This window comes from Talpa occidentalis, unplaced genomic scaffold, assembly GCF_014898055.3.
Source record: "Talpa occidentalis isolate TD23 unplaced genomic scaffold, MPIMG_talOcc4v2.1 talOcc4.3, whole genome shotgun sequence".
Lineage (NCBI taxonomy): Eukaryota > Metazoa > Chordata > Mammalia > Eulipotyphla > Talpidae > Talpa > Talpa occidentalis.
Genome location: NW_023603184.1, coordinates 36,133,558 through 36,147,686, shown reverse-complemented (window position 1 = coordinate 36,147,686; position 14,129 = coordinate 36,133,558). Strand labels below are relative to the sequence as shown.

At 38.0% G+C, this 14,129-nt stretch overlaps 1 protein-coding gene across 1 annotated transcript; it reads right to left on the bottom strand.

Annotated features, from left to right (window-relative positions):
* Positions 1-2,495: 2,495 nt before the first annotated feature.
* HBE1 (hemoglobin subunit epsilon 1) lies at positions 2,496-4,146 on the bottom strand. Its single transcript, XM_037521749.2, has 3 exons — positions 3,959-4,146; positions 3,615-3,837; positions 2,496-2,770 (listed from the first exon to the last, which is right to left on the bottom strand). The coding sequence occupies exons 1-3, from the start codon at positions 4,048-4,050 to the stop codon at positions 2,642-2,644; spliced, it is 444 nt and encodes a 147-aa protein (XP_037377646.1). The 5' UTR covers positions 4,051-4,146; the 3' UTR covers positions 2,496-2,641.
* Between the last annotated feature and the right edge of the window lie 9,983 nt (positions 4,147-14,129).

Below are 14,129 nucleotides of genomic sequence, written 5' to 3'. Positions count from 1 at the left end.
CCACTATCTTGAAATGATTGAAGGCTGATGATAAGGCATGGATGAGAACTGAGTTATAAACGGATGAGACATTGGGTTAAGAGCTGTGACAATATATCATTCTGTTATTCAGTAAGTCTTTGTATAGAAGAAGCTACAGCCATTTTTTGGCTGCCAGTTCTCTTAAGATGACATTGGGTGCACAATTCAACACTTTTTAAAGTATAATAAATACCTCTAGGGCCTCCCCGGTGGCACGGCGGGTTGAGCGCAGCGCTGTGAAGCTGTCTGCAGCCTCTGTAGCATGGGTTCAATTCCTGGCCGGCCAGGGAGATTCCCACATGGTGCCACAGAACTCTTCTGTCTCTCCCACTGCTCCCCTCAGCAGTGTCTTCAGGCCGTCTGCCTGTTCTGCTCCCCACTGTCTGTGGTGAATCCTCTCACCCTCCTGTGCCTCTGGCCTATACCACAATTCTTGTATAAATAAAAATAAGTCTTAAAAAAATACTCTAAAAAAATAATAAATACCTCTAGCCAACCTCAAAAGGAAGCAGGACAGGAAGGAACTAAGTAATAGGGCAGAATTGCATGTTACCTAGTGTTTTTAATTCTTTTAATAGTCAGTGTAGTTATCTGTCCAAAAGATAACATTGGACAACAGTCTGACAGATTCCACGCATTTATGAATTTGCTCATGTATTTTGTTGTCTATTGACAATGACCTATCCTTTCATCATTTACAGATCTGAGTCATTTAGACTTGCATGTATGAGTGTGTATGTGCAGGTGTGTGTTAATTATGAAGTTGTTACAGACTGTTTTCAGTTAAGTTGTTTTGAACTGGAAAAATCTAAATCCCTAAGGAAAAATGAAAGTAAATTATGCCCACAACTTCATCATCACCATGCTTTACTTCTTGACATTCAGAGTCAGAATAACTGTTGAAGGGCAAAAAAGAGGGAAAATGTTCTCTTATTTGTTCATTGACTGACTCACTGACTGACTAGGTTAAAAAAAAAAAATGTATTGTATAGTGCTATGAATAACTTCTACTTACTCTGTTTAGTGGAATAATGAGAGACCATGCAGCTCAAAGACCAGTGCTGTTGACAGTCTGCAACTATGATAATCACTGGTTTCTCACTGGTGTTATGGAGACATAAGGTCAAATTAGAAAGTTTTCATAACAAATTGCAATCAATGTGTGGGATAATAAAATGCATAATAGAATTAAGTTGTCAAGCTAATGACACTCTAACTTGTAGTGTGAAGGGCTCAAGTCTTGAGGGGAGACTGACAGATGACCTAAAGGTCAAGTGTCCCTGAGCACCCTAGCTATAGCTCCTTCAAGTGTGGTTTTGTAAATTCATTTCTACACAAGTTTCACCAGCTTAGTGTCTGGACTCTTCTTGTTAAATTGACCCAGACTGGGATCTTTCAGTCACCTACTCCCATCTCATTTCTTCCTTCCCACCCACCCCAACCAATCAGATACCATGTCTTCCTCTCCTTACTCATCTTTTACCTTTTGCAAGTCTCATTGCAACCAGATCATTGTGTCTGTTTTATTGAATTAGCATCTGCATCTAGTCATTTTGTATGTATGACTTTCCCCTCAAATCTTATTCCTTGAATTATTTAAAGTTCTAAGAATATGTATTGTTTACTCTTGCCAAAAGCATAGTGATAGCTTTTATGTTTATATTCAAGGCCTTGCATTATCTAGTCTTTCATAATATTCTGCTTATGTCTTATACTACTGCTTTGAAAGAGTCATTTTCATGACTGTCACTAAGTCTTAGCTTACTGGTTTTAGATTACGAACTTTTGTTGGTATCTTATCTCCCACCTGATGTCTTGGTCATTCTCCCCACAAAAATTCTCTCAATGTCCTAATTTTAACTTTAGCTTAATGCATGTTACTCTCAATCAGAAGATAAAGCACAATGATTCATTGGCTTCCCAGTGAGACAATTGAAACTTTCTGGAAAGAGCAGACTATTGTTGGTTCATGGAGACTTTTTATTGGAAATCTTTCAGCCATCCTTCAACTTATCCCCTTATTTCCAACTCAGTCTCACAAGGCATCTGACAAGTTATCTTCAAAATGCACAATAGTTGAAGTTAAAATAATAACCCTAGCCTAGACCTTGGATTCCTACAAAGATTTTTACTATTTTTAAGTGAACTCTGTCATGCACCACAAATCTACACTTCCCTACCCCCACCCTGCCCATCCCAGCACTGCTTACCACCAACTGTGTTCCCCTCTGAAGCCACTTTTTGTCACTTTTCTCTGTAAGCTCCTGCCCCCTTCAATAACTAACCCTTTCCCTACCTAAGAAAAATGTTCTTTTCATCTTGGCATCTTCCTAGACCATTGAGAGTCCTCCCATAATGTCTACATTCCTTTGATGAATCCCTACATGCTTCTCAAAGGAACTCTTGTTTCTGCAAATGTCTGCCTCACCCTCATCCAATAAACCTGTCCTCCTTTAACTCAAGGGTAAAAGATGAAGAAAAAACAATATCAATTTCTGATTACTGAATAGAATGCACTTTATTAAACAGACTCTTCACTGCCAAGGTCAAACCCCAGTCCCCATGTACAGAAGGAGGTCATTGGGGACACAAAGGGACCCTGGTGAATTGGAAAGAAGACTCAGTGGTACTTGTGGGCCAGAGCCGTGGCAACCCCAGACACCAACTTCTGCCAAGCAGCCTGCACCTCAGGGGTGAAATCTTTGCCAAAATGAGAAGCCAGAACAATCACCATCACATTGCCCAGGAGCTGTTAGATGAAAGACAGAGGGACAAATAGACATGTTCAGTAGAAATTTCCAAAAAGAATTGCAGAAAAAATGACTGAACACCTATATTCCTTGCGTTAAACTGCTATAAGTGTTGTACTTATCTAATTACTCAAACGAGTTAGTACCTGAATTCAATTTAATTTTTTAAGTACTTCATTTAATATTGTGCCTGCCATCCTCTCTCCCATTTCACCATCTTTGTTTGCTTCTCACCCTCCCTCTCTCATTAACAAATTGAAAAATGGATTTCTGAGCTGCACAGATTCTTAGAATGAGTTTAGTTAAAGTCTCAATGCAGAAACAGCCCTCTACTTGGTCACCATACTGACTAGTAATTGAACATATTTGAGAGAAGTTGCATTTGCGACAATCTGTCTAAAAATACCCACCATGTCCCTTCCTAAACATCAGTCATTGGTAACCACGTACAATAAAACATGTACCCTTTCTTGAGATAGATATTCATCTATCAAAAGTCAAATTTCATTAGAAAAAAAAGAGAAATTCTTGAATAGTGAATAATTCTTGAATAATTCTGCTATGCTCTGATACAATACTCTAAAGTAGACATATATCTTTCAAAAGTTCCTTAAAAGTTTTAAATCGACTCAAGCTGTGAGTCTATTTAAGCATTTAATTGTCACTAGTCCTGCATCAAGGTGGTTTTGGTCATGTACCCTTGAACTTTGCCTAGAAATCAACCCATGATTTCTGAGATCTTTGTTAGTTCTTAAAATGAAAGACTAAACTTCAATCACTATTCCAGAGTAAAAAAGCAAAAAAAAAAAAAAAAAAAAAAAACATGAACATTTTCTGACTCACCCTGAAGTTCTCAGGATCCACATGCAGCTTGTCACAGTGCAGCTCACTTAGCTTAGCAAAGGCACCCTTGAGGTTATCTATGTTCTTCACAGCGTCTCCAAAGGCGGTCAGCACCTTCTTGCCATGGGCCTTGACTTTGGGATTGCCCATTATGGCAGAGGCAGAGGACAGGTTGCCAAAGGTGTCAAAGAATCTCTGGGTCCAGGGATAGACAACCAGGAGCCTACGAGATAGGACCACAGCAGATGGAAAATCAGAGTCTCAAAAACCTTGAGGATTTTCCTGGTCAATTTGCTAGACTCATATTTACCATCCTCTCCTGTGCACTGAAACCCAGTTCCTACCTGCCAAGAGCCTCGCCACCAGCATCTTCCACATTCACTTTGCCCCAGAGGCCAGTGATAATAGCCTTCTCCTCGCTAGTGAAATGCACCATGATGTCAAGTCTGGGAGCTTGCCAGCGATCGACCGCAGAGGTGCGAGAAGCAAGTGGATACTGCTGCTGGAAGTTGTGGCCTTTTATTCTCTGCTGCTGAACTTCTGAGCCCTCGGCCCCCCTGGAACTTTGAAGTCATTGGTCAAAGCTGAGCTGTGTCCTTCAGGGGTGGAGTCAGGCCAGGAAATGGTCAGCAGGGAGGGACACTCTCTGAGTTTGTGATAACGAGTTAGTTCCTGAGACATCATTCCATTGTTAGCTCCTCCACGATCCTCAACACAATTTCCCATTCATTTCCCCCTTTTCATCTTCCACGATAACATCCCCCTCTTGCATTCTCTTTCTCCAGGGAAATCCTATAGGAACTATCCCCTAGAGAGGGAAAAAGTTCTGATAGAAACAGTGCTAAGGGGGCCTTGTTGCCCCAGCCAGATAAGACACCTAGCAGCTAAGAAAAAGGGCCTCACAACGTGGGGCCGAAGCTAAAGGGCCTCACACTGTGGGGCTGAAGATTTAACATCACTTTGTTTTTTGTTCTTGGTCATAAAGAGAGAAAAATTTCTCAAAAAGTACATTAGGCAATAAATTACATGTATCAGTATACTGCAAGTAAATGGCATGGAAAATTATCTGTTTGGAAAATTATCTGTTTATAAAATTAGTTATTAAACAATTTGGCCCACTTGACAATGGGAGACAATTTATTGTACATATCTGACAAGCAATCCAGCACAACTATTATAGTAAATCCTTCTTTTGCTTTTTTGGAAGTTTCCTTTTATTTAGGAAGTTTCTTAGGAAAGTTTTTAAATGAAGTTAACCGTGTTAAGGAGTTTCTAGGTAGAAAAAGTTCTGATAGCTGAGTAGCAGCTGGTCTCCAGCTGAAGGCCATATGAATAGAAGAGTCTTTTGATGCTTAGGCTTTAGCTGATAGGAGTGTACTGGTGGCTATCAACCGTCTTGGGTAATTGTCTAGCTGAAATAATAAGTTTCATTGTAAGGCTTAGTTTTTTATCTATGAACCTTGAAGGCTACCGTCTAGCTGGGACCCGTAGGAGCCAGTAGTCCATGGGAACAAAATACACTAATTGTTTCTGCTTTACACATGATGATGTATTTTTTCTGCTTGCTAAAAATGAATAAATAAAGACCTGCTAAGTCTCTCGGCAGAAGATACTTGCACCTCGTCCAGTGTCAGTGTCTCCTCACTACCTCATCTCCTTCCCCTCAGCCCCTTTCGCTTCACCTAGGCTGTCTCCTCCTTTCAGGGACTCCTGACACGACATTTTGCCGAAAGCTGGTCTCTGGCAAAACAGTTTTATTGTTTAGATTGAGAATGGTGACAGGGACAAGAAGAGGGCCAAGGAAACAATGCACAATTGCTGACACAGAATTTCAGCCTCTAGAACTCAGTTTCCAAAGGAGACAAATTAAGTGCGCGGTTACCTCAGGAAGTCAAACATAGTAACAAGAGATCTACAAAGGGCCAAGACTCCAGCAGCAAACTACAGTAGCCTGGGGCTATTTCACAGGGGGGGCAGAGAATAAACTTCACTCTGTGCTACCAGGGAACCCTCTCTGTTCATTTCTCTGTGACTACAGAGAGTTCTGGCTACTTTAGCAAGATTTCCCTGAATTTGCTTCTTGATTTTTCTGTCCTACTTTTACTTCTTTATGCCTATGAGACAGCCAAGGTATTTGAAATTATTTAAAAATAAAATGTGACCAGAGAAAAAGATGAGTTGCTGTGTTAATCAGGCTAGGAATTGGAGTATACGGAATGTCTTTTGCAGCCAAAGGTGCCAGAGGCTTCAAATTCCTTTTTTGTCCTTGTGTTTTGATTGCACTTTTGTCTTTGAACTACTCCAAGTACCCTTCATGGAATAAAATCTGTATTTTGCAAATTTTCAGTTGCGATCCACTGTTCTTATGCTGGAGTCCAGGCAATCAGTTAGTAAGAAATGGTGGAGGAGAAGCATTCTCTAATTATACTTCTAAAACTCAATCTTTAGTGGACAGGTGTTGCTGAAATGTCACCTTCAACAAGGTTTCTAAGATTTCCCCTTTAAGAAACACAGGAGAGTCTCTCTAGGGTGGAGTAGATAGCCTGGGGTGACAGGCTTCTAGCTTGAGAGCGGAGATATTTGCTCACTGAAACAGAGGACCAATGAATCTACAGGTGAATTTGTAGAGGAAATTCCATGGGGCCTACACCTGAAGGGGGGGAGGGGAGCAAACATTGTTTAAAAATGAACAATGATATAAAATACAAATAAATAAACAAACAAACAAATAGAAACAGCTTGCTACTCAGTGAAGAATAGTTCTGGGTGAAAAAGAGTTGTTTTAATTAATCTCTTGGTAGGGCTCTAGGTTTACAAGACAAGTTTTCTAGATATCCACAGTGTGAGGACAGTGGTTTTTTCCCTTGGACCTTGTGTGTAGGGATCAGAGGTTGCCAAACCCCAGAAATAAGAAAGAATCAGACTCTTAAGACAAAAGGTTAGAGAAAAAGCCTCTTTTTGAAGCAGACCCTGTAAGTTTGTCCCATTCTCCTTCCAATTCAAAGTGTAGACACTTGTCTTATTTTTTTCATTAATTTATTTTTATATATATTTTACATCATTGATCATTTTGTGGTGAAGAGAGGACAGTCTTCTTTTAGATTCAGAGTGTGGGAGTGGTCTACCTCCTCCTTGCCTCACATTCACTGCAGGACTCCTCTCTCTTTTTCTATAAACAGCCTTCAGGACCAGAGCTCACTTGCTTCCCCCTGCTTTATTATTACTAAAGATTGTGGGAACAGACTTCAAGAAAGGCTATTGGGTTGAAAGACAGTGTGTTGGTGGCTCAATAGTACAAGGCTTATTCCTTCTGATTCTGAGGTCAGTGGTGTCTGACTGTGGTCTCACTACTGGTTAGCTGCTTGTTGATTCCAGCCAAATTATCTTAGTTGCTCATTTGGAAGTATTTCATTTATTTCTCCTATGAAATACCATGATTATTGTGTCCCTTTCTTGGATGAAAATGCCAAGTTTAGGGAGATAAGTGACATGGTTATTTAGGCAGGAGAACTCAGGACAATTAAATGGTCAGAAAAATAAGCAGTAAGAATATTCACCTATTAGCTATAAAATTAAAAATTAATAAAGTAAGTTAGGTCCATAGGTACTTTTTAAAGAACTTTTAAAAAGAAACTGTAAAATTTGTTAACAATTAATTTATGCCTCTTAAGGTATATTATAACTTTTGTACTTTTGTAAGTTCTATAAAGAATTTTTTTAAAATATAAGGTATCTCAGCAAGAAAGAGCAAGTATTTATTTAAACCTTGCTAATTGTTTCGTAATGTGTATACTAATATTATGACTCAAATGATGTATTATTTTTAGTTTGTACTAGTATGAAAAATTATATAAATTATAAATTTATAACAAGTTGATCAACTGCATATTTTTAGACTATTAACTGACATAAATTACATCAAAAATTATTCTTTACCACAAATGAGTTCTTTTAATTTTAAAATTGAAAGATGATAAATAGGTTTTTAAAATATCTGAAGTTACTTAGAGAGGCTGTAAATTTGTTTTTCCATTATGCATCTGACTTTATATTCCCACAACAGAAATACATGGGGTCAAAAATTATATTAGATATTGCTTTAGCCCTGAATAATTTGGGTACTGCAAGTAGCAGGAATTTCTTATGGCTGCTGTGCAGGAATCCATGAATAATTTTTGGTGCGACTGAAAAGAACAAGAGAACAAACCAGAACTAACTGTCAGGTAACACCATTTTCCACACACTGCACCTCTGTATCAACTCTCAGTTTGTAGATGTGTCTAAACCAGACTGGGTCTCATTCGTACAGTAACTTCTTTCCTTTGGCAGCTTAGAACAGGAACTTTAGTGGTTTGACTGACCTCTGAGGCCACTGACCCAAGGTACAACCAGAGACGAGACATGTGTGAGTGTTGAGTAAAAGGGGTCTTAATTGGAAAAGGAAATGAAAAGCCAGGACCAATCATTATTGCACAATTTTCAAAGTTTTAATCAGACAATTTAAGGGAGCTAAAAATTTCCCATTTTCCCTGAATGCAGCTTTAGTGTCTTGGTTTCCTGATTATTGTTATTTTTTTTATCTTAAGTAAGTTGTCTTTATTTATTTTAATGACTATAAATTTTAGGAAATTCCTACTCTGTTTATTTTAAATAGTATTGCCTAATGCATTCTATGAACAAGGACAACATAAGAAAAAATACTCTCAAATAGTCATAAAGAATGATACTACTATTAAGCCAGTGTTTTCTTTTTTTTTTGTATTTTTTTTTATTTTTATAAATTTTATTTTTATATTCCCCATACAATTACAACACCCTTATTTTGACCCCAATCCCTCCCCTCCCCACCCTCCACCCCCCATAGAGTGTCTCTGGTTCATAGTTGTTTGTTGATTTTGATTTTCACTTTCTTATAGTTATTCATTTTCCTGGACCCTTATTTAAGTTTTCTAGATTCCTGCTATGAGGGAGACCATCCGGTATTTTTCTTTTTCTTTCTGGCTTATTTCACTGAGCATGATCCCTTCCAGCGCCATCCATGTTGCTGCAAATTGCATGTGTTTATCTTTTTTGAATGCTGAGTAATATTCCATGGTGTATATGTACCACATCTTCTTGATCCAGTCATCTATTTTGGGGCATTTGGGTTGTTTCCAAAGCTTAGCTATTGTAAACAGTGCTGCTATAAACATAGGGATGCAGGTGCTCTTTGGATTTATGTTTCTGTGTCCTTTGGGTAAATACCTAGGAGTGGAATTGCTGGATCATATGGAAGCTCTATGTATAGTAGGTCAAGAAATCTCCACACAGGTCTCCATAGTGGTTGGACCAGTTTGCACTCCCACCAGCAGTGCAGGAGAGTTCCTTTTGCTCCACAACCTCGCCAACATTTGTTGTTGCTAGTTTTTTTAATATGTGCCATTCTCACTGGTGTAAGATGGTATCTCATGGTAGTTTTGATTTGCATTTCCCTGATTACAAGTGATGTTGAACATTTTTTCATATGCCTGTTGGCCATTTGCATTTCCTCTTCAGAGAAGTTTCTTTTTAGCTCTTCTGCCCATTTTTTTTTAAAGAGGTATGTATTATTTATTTATTTGTTTGTTTGTTTTTGTTTATACATGCACTGGGTACAGTCAGAAGCGCGGGAGGGTGAGAGAATTCACCAGAGCCAGAGCAGGGACCAGAGCAGGCAGAAGGGCCGAAGTACATTGCTGAGGGGAGCAGCAGGCGGCAGGAGAGGTCTGCACGCCATGTGGGACCCTCCTCTGGTTGCCGGGGAGCAGCCGGGGATCGAACCGGCGCCTCAGAGGCTGCGGGCAGCTTCACAACCCAGCGCTCAACCGCTGTGCCACCGGGGAGGCCCTCTTCTGCCCATTTTTTGACAGGATTATTTTCTTTGTTATCGAGTCTCATCAGCTCTTTGCAGATTTTTGTGATCAGTCCTTTATCATTAGTGTTGTGTGCAAAAATGTTCTCCCAGTCAGTGGGGTTTCTCTTTGTTTTTGTTATTGTCTCTTTTGCTGTGCAGAAACTCTTTAATTTGATGTAGTCCCAGCTGTTGATCTTTGCCTTCACTATCACTGCTTTGAGTGATGTATCTGATAAGATGTCTTTGATGTGCATATCACGTAGTGTTTCACCTATATTCCTTCTATGTATTTTATGGTTTCAGGTCTTATGTCTCGTTCTTTAATCCATTTTGAGTTGGTTTTTGTGTATGGTGTGAGGTAGTAGTCAAGCTTCATTCTTTTGCATGTAGCAACCCAGTTTTCCCAGCACCATATTGAACAAACTTTCTTTGCTGGTGCAAACTGGTCCAACCACTATGGAGAGCTGTGTGGAGATTTCTGGACCTACTAAACATAGAGCTTCCATATGATCCAGCAATTCCACTCGTAGGTATTTACCCAAAGGACACAGAAACATAAATTCCAAAGAGCACCTGCATCCCTATGTTTATAGCAGCACTGTTTACAATAGCTAAGCTTTGGAAACAACCCAAATGCCCAAAAATAGATGACTGGATCAAGAAGATGTGGTACATATACACCATGGAATATTACTCAGCATTCAAAAAAGATAAACACATGCAATTTGCAGCAACATGGATGGCGCTGGAAGGGATCATGCTCAGTGAAATAAGCCAGAAAGAAAAAGAAAAATACCAGATGGTCCCCCTCATAGCAGGAATCTAGTTTTCCCAGCACCATTTATTGAACAAACTTTCTTTGCTCCAATGCATATTCTTTGCTCCTTTGTCAAAGATTAGTTGACCATAAATCTGTGGGTTTATTTCTGGATTTTCTATTCGATTCCATTGGTCTGTGTGTCTGTTCTTGTTCCAACACCATGCAGTTTTGATGATTATGGCTTTGTAGTATAGTTTGAAGTCTGGGCGTGTGATGCCTCCATTCCCTTCTTTTTTTTTTCAGGAGAGCTTTGGCTATTCAGGGTTTTTGGTGATTCCATATGAATTTCATTAATAATTGTTCTATGTCTTTGAAGAATGACATTGAAATTTTGATTGGAATAGCATTGAATCTGTATATTGCTTTTGGTAGGATGGCCATTTTAATAATGTTTATTCTTCCAATCCATGGGAATGTCTTTCCATTTCTTTGTATCTTCTTCTATTTCTTTTAACAGTGTTTTATAGTTTTCTTTGTATAGGTCCTTTACCTCTTTTGTTAGATTTATTCCCAAGTATTTGATTTTTTTTTGTTTTGATAATAAAAGGGATGGTTTTTTTGATTTCTTCTTCTTCAGATTTATTGTTTGTGTATAGGAAGGCTAGTGACTTTTGCGTGTTGATTTTGTATCCTGCCACTTTACTGAACTGATTGATGAGTTGAATTAGTTTTTCTGTGGAGTTTTTGGGGTTCTCTGTGTATATTATCATATCATCTGCAAATAGTGATAGTTTGACTTCTTCTTTTCCTATTTGGATTCCTTGTATGTCTTTCTCATGTCTTATTGCTCTGGCTAGGACTTCCAGTATTATATTGAAAAGCAGTGGTGAGAGTGGACATCCTTGTCTTGTTCCAGATCTTAATAAAAATGCTTTCAGCTTTTCACCATTGAGAATGATACTTATTAAGCCAGTGTTTTCTAATCTTTCTTCCCTTCAGTTTATTAAACTATCATAGATCATAGGTCAATATCAAAATTCTTTTAACCAATCCCTAAGTCAAGCAGTAATTTATAAACTTTGTTCAAATGTAGTCTTTTGAAGCACAAACTCAATATTTAAAGTTCTACCTAGTATTAATTCAAATGGGAGTCTTCTAGGTGTGAGGTTTAAATTTTTATATCCAGAAAATGTTGGAAAAATACAATTCTGTGCTAAGATTCCACCTCGCTGTAGAAGATTAGAAAGTCCCTGATTTGGTGGTTTTTGAATTCTAAAAAGCAGTTAATGACTTTTTTTTTTTTTTACTCATAAGCACATTACCTGCAGTGTTTTGGGTATTCAATATTGAAGCTCTTGCTTCAGCATGTTCTCTGAGTAGAAAATAAGTATCTTTTGGGAAAAAGGATAAATTTGAGACTTTGTAAGCAAAATCACAGTGTAAGTAATAACTTGCAATGTAATAACTTTGTAAGTAATAACAGTAGACCCCATCTGTTAAAAAAGAGCATCCACCATGAAGAATAATGACAAACCAAGCTCCTTTGTTTAGTATCAACTAGTGGAGGACAATTAATGATTGCCCTTCCCACAACTCTTTTAGCCTTAAAAGGGTTATTTCTGAAACCAAATTCTTACAACCCTTATCTCATTGAGTTTGAGGCATTTGTGAGGGACAGAAACAGCTCTTAGGTTCTTATGCCAACAGGATAATATAGGTTTTTCTTATATTCTAGTCTCACTTAGGTCCTAATGTCAATAGACTTTCCTGTATCATTTTTGTTTCTTTTTCTTCTCTTCATTTTTCTTCTTTGTTTATTCATTTATTTTCTGAGACTGGGTTCATTTATTTTATTTTGTTTTGCTTTTAATAAACAGAGGCAGTCAGATTCAATGTTTCTTTCCTTCTGGAGACTGGGCTGGGGATAACTGGGTGGGGTCAGAGACTGGGGACACAGATAGGGGTTCAGGACCACACAGAACTGTGGCAAGAGAGGGGACTAGTTAAAGACATGACAGCCTGACAGCCAGAGTGCTTCTTTTACTGCCTTCAAAGACCCTGTTCTTGGTTCCTATCCAAGTAGATCATAAATAAAAAAGATTTTCTGGGTTAGTGTTTGAGGGTCCTGAATAGTTAAAGTCTCAGAAATGCCTGATAAATATACTCTGTAATGTGTGGGTGTGTGTGTGTGTGTACAAATAATTGAGTGTTGTCAAATGTGAAGATTATAGTGACTAGATAATGTATAAAGTCTAGGAATCCAGGGAAATAAATTTTATTCTCTAAAATTAAATAAGATTAAAAATGAAATTAGTGACAAAAAAACTCAAAGGCACTCAAAAAAAGACAGAATGACTCTGGGGCCAGAAGTTCCAAACTATAGTTTTATGGAATGTTTAGATGTATGAAGAGAAGTGTGTAAATCACTAAGTGGTGGGTCGACAAGGGAAGTATACACAAAGGGCAGTTGCTCTGCTGGCTTAGAGCCTACACATGGTTTGAACTTCACATAACATTTATATCCTGGCTAATCTTAGCATTCATCATGAAGATGGATAAATACACCATATCCCACTCCACTGGCTAGATGACTACTTTGGATGATTGCATCCAGCTACCTGCCTTAGCATAGTTTCCTTGCTCTACTTTTACCTAACTGGTGTAAGGAAGACCTTCAATGTTCACAGACATGAGCATTCAGCTATAAATCTCAATGTAAATTAATAAATAAGTGCCCTGGCTTCTATTTTAGTCTTAATGTACTTTTATTTTGACCAGAATAAGCCTTCAAGAAACAATCTCAACCAACAAAAACAAATGGATCATATCCTGAAGCTCATTACTTCCATTAAGGTTCTGCCTACTGAGGTCTGAGGTCTTACTAGCTCTAGCTGGCCTTACCACTTCCATTATTATCCCAGTGATTTGTTTGTATACTTAGAGTAGTAGATGTATGTATGTGTGTCCTGTACTTAGAGTTATGTGTGTTTGGCTACTCATTCATCATTCATAATTTCCTCAATCTGTAATGTAGCTTCTGTCACTACTGGTCAAGACTTGCCTTTTAGATTGTGGCCTTCAGAGTCCCTTCCTATTAATATGTCTTCTGCTGTAGTCATTCATTTGATGGTTATTTGTTGATTACCTACTCTAAACCACTATTCAAGGGTATGGCAATCCATCAGCAAATAAACAAACAAAACAGAAACAATTTTAAAAATGCTGCCAGTTCCTTAGAAAATATGAAACAAATTTGCTTTAAGATGGATAATTTTAGGATCTGAGTTGCACATATGTTAAATACTTTTTGAGTTTAAACTCCACACAGATTGAATAATGTCTACTAGAACATTGGTCTGCAGGATTTCCTTTATTCTGAATCTTGAATTTCTTTGAGTTTTGAACTTTCTGCCTGAGACTGAATTCTAGCTGGTAGCTAAAGTGCCTATAATCTCTTCTGATTTACCACTAGACTATAACAGACCACTTGGTCTTGATTTAATGCCTCATTTCTTCTTGTTCTAATTCAGAACCCTGTCATTTTTAACTCCTCTTATTCTAATCATCTACTAACTTCACCTCCTAATTTCAGTTCCTTGTACTGGATCATCATTCATCTATATTTATAATTTTCGTCTATGAATATTGACAAAATAACTTGCTTCTGTGATCACATCTCCATCACAATATTTATTACTTTGCAGTAAAATAATCTGTTTACTTGAATGACTGCCCTCACCAGAATACATGAAATCCTGAAGTCTACTAACTGTTTTATTTACACTTATTTAAATTAATAAACTAGATTCTAACACAGAGCCTGTTATGTAGCAGTACTCTGGATATGTTTGCTGAGTGATTGCTTGAATGAATGAATGAATGA